The sequence below is a fragment of the Cupressus sempervirens genome, chromosome 3, assembly GCF_028749045.1.
Source record: "Cupressus sempervirens isolate cs-2001-9-10 chromosome 3, ASM2874904v1, whole genome shotgun sequence".
NCBI classification, from domain to species: domain Eukaryota; kingdom Viridiplantae; phylum Streptophyta; class Pinopsida; order Cupressales; family Cupressaceae; genus Cupressus; species Cupressus sempervirens.
The window spans coordinates 930,538,636-930,541,117 of record NC_143120.1 but is presented as its reverse complement, the minus strand read 5'-3'; the positions used below and the strand labels follow the sequence as shown (position 1 = coordinate 930,541,117).

Sequence of the window (2,482 nt, the reverse complement as noted above, 5' to 3'; positions counted from 1 at the left end):
ATCTGCGATGAAACTAATGCAAAAAATAAAATAAAAATTGAGATGCATCGAGCTGGGAATGAAACTATTACAGAACTCGGATTAAAAAACGTTTTGGAGTACAAAATGCTATTATTTTCAACATAAAAAAATTACAAAACCTAACCTAAATTTTGATTTAGTAAATGAGCCAACCAATGCCTTAATTAAAAGTAAGCAACGAACAAGTCATTCTATGTACCTTTAAACACAATGAAAAACTTCAAGCAACGACGCTGATTGCTCTACCGAGGTCTGCACCAAGAGAAAGGCAATCTCTGCAACCCACAATTTCCCAAAGACAAGTAAGATAAAAAGACTATTGTTGAGTGGTTTTACGAACGTCTCTGCACTCGAATTCGGTGATGTCTAAACAGCAAAAAAATTGCACCTGATTTGACAATTTATGCAATTTATTAATTAATTTTAAAACCACAAAACCACTGATCTGTGATTTTAAAATTAATTAATAAATTGTATAAACTATCAAATCAGCTGCAAATATTCGGCTGTTCATTGAATTGTAAATAAGGACAACACTAATGACCATTTATTAGACATAAATATTTCTGACAAAGCTTTTATTACACATAAATATTCTGACGAAGCATTTTGGCACCACCTCATCCTAGAATTTCAGCCTAATTTCTATTGAAGATATAACAAAAAAATCTTGCCTAATTTCCTGACAGCCAATGACATGACTAAGAAAATTGTATTTTAATATATCTTAAATATATTTTAATTCATAAACTTTTAATACAACTTAAGATTACACAAAATAGTCAAAATTCATTGGTTCAAAAAGCAAAACTAATAACATCCCTTCATAGTTCATACATTCATTAATGTATGAGACCAAAATATCTTATTTCAAACAAGAACAATAACGTCCATTCCGCTCAAAACTCACAAAGTTACATCTGTCTCCTGCCCTAAAAAATAGCATTCATTTGCGAGATCCCAACGTGGCACAACTCAGAACCCCCCTTCTGGAAACTTCGGCGGGTCGCAGCACGTTGGGCCCTCCTCTACCGTTGAATTTAACACACAAACCCCTCCTCATTCAATGCTTCCCTTACATTTCTTGATGCACAAGCATCGCTTTTCCCCTTCTCCTATATATACACTCCATTCCTCACCTGCTCCTGTTGTGAACAAATCTGCCCTGCAACTGTTCTGAGAAGATGCTAAATTTCTCCACTTCTCACGCAGAGGTGAAAACCCTAAAGGTCAAGGACCGCCACGATCATGGTGATGATCAGACGGGCGGAAGCTTCAGCAGGCTCATGCGGCGCGTGTGTTCATTAGAAGACATGCTCAAGAAATTGCGGTGGGAAAGAAGTGCAGTGCAAACAGGGGCAGAAGAAGAGATCTTGCAGGCTGGGGAAGCGGGTGAGTTTCAGATGCCTCTTCATTATCCGAGGTATTCCAAGGCGGATTATGAATCAATGGCGGAGTGTAAGCTCGACATTCTGCTTCGTCAGTATGGTTTTGATGTCAGGGGTGATGTGGAATATAAGCGACAGTTTGCTGTTGGTGTCTTTCTCTGGCCTGATCAGTGCTTCTGAAATTTTGTCGCTGGCTGTTGGCCCTAAAATTCGTTCGGAAGTTTACCACTTCTGAGATCAGGGTTTGTTTGTGGCTTAGTTTAGTTCTTTTTGCGATTCGAAAATGTGAAATGGGGGATTTCTGTAACAAGCGTTTATAGCTTGAGCTTTTCGTATAATTTAGTGATGTTAAATGCAGAATTTTATAGCAAGGGGTGTAAATAGATGGAGCTAAGTATATTTTTAGCCTAAACTTCGACGAAACTTATGCTGCTGCAACTCGTGTGAAGTGTCTTATGAATGATTCTCTGTTGCTTCTGCTGGCTAAAATTTATCTCCTGTTAATCCCAGATTTTGTATAGAAGTTCACTACTTTTGTGGTTGGCTTTGTTTATGGCTTATTGTTTAAGTGTATGTAATTCAGAGATGGTAAAAGCAGGATCTGTAACCTAGGTTTAAATGCATATAGTTTTGTCAATTTTCTGGCTCGAATTGTTACGAAATTTCTTCTGCTGTTACGTTTAAGATCGTTCGCGTGGTTTTGTATTATTTGAAAGATAATTGTTTTAACGTGTTTTGAGAAATTGGGGGTTACAGTGTGGATGGAAGGGTTGTTCTCTTAATTTGTCAAGGACATTTATACATCACTTTTTATACAGTAAAAAATTCAGTATTTGAGATTTAAAGTGATGTAAGCACCTCGAAGCAACTCATTGCCTCACCAGTGGCTCTGAGATTTCGTCACACGCTCTTTACCCATGGATTTTAGCCCTTTTAAATTTGAAAAAGGGATATTGGTCCTATGGATTTACAGGATTTTAAGGAGGCTTTTGTCTCATATATTTAAAAAAAGATTTTAAGGAGGCTTTTGTCTCATATATTTAAAAAAAATTAAATTAAACTTATTCATAAAT

The 2,482-nt window shown here is 36.5% G+C and overlaps 1 protein-coding gene across 1 annotated transcript; it reads left to right on the top strand.

The window, feature by feature from the left end:
• Positions 1 to 1,094: 1,094 nt before the first annotated feature.
• Positions 1,095 to 1,969, top strand: LOC149569805 (uncharacterized). Its single transcript, XM_089822524.1, has one exon. It carries the CDS (start codon positions 1,206 to 1,208, stop codon positions 1,587 to 1,589), a length of 384 nt encoding a protein of 127 aa, XP_089678650.1. The 5' UTR covers positions 1,095 to 1,205; the 3' UTR covers positions 1,590 to 1,969.
• Positions 1,970 to 2,482: the final 513 nt, after the last annotated feature.

Excerpts from the sequence above, each read along its gene's own strand:
- LOC149569805 (XM_089822524.1), top strand. The coding sequence starts at position 1,206 with ATGCTAAATTTCTCCACTTCTCACGCAGAGGTGAAAACCCTAAAGGTC.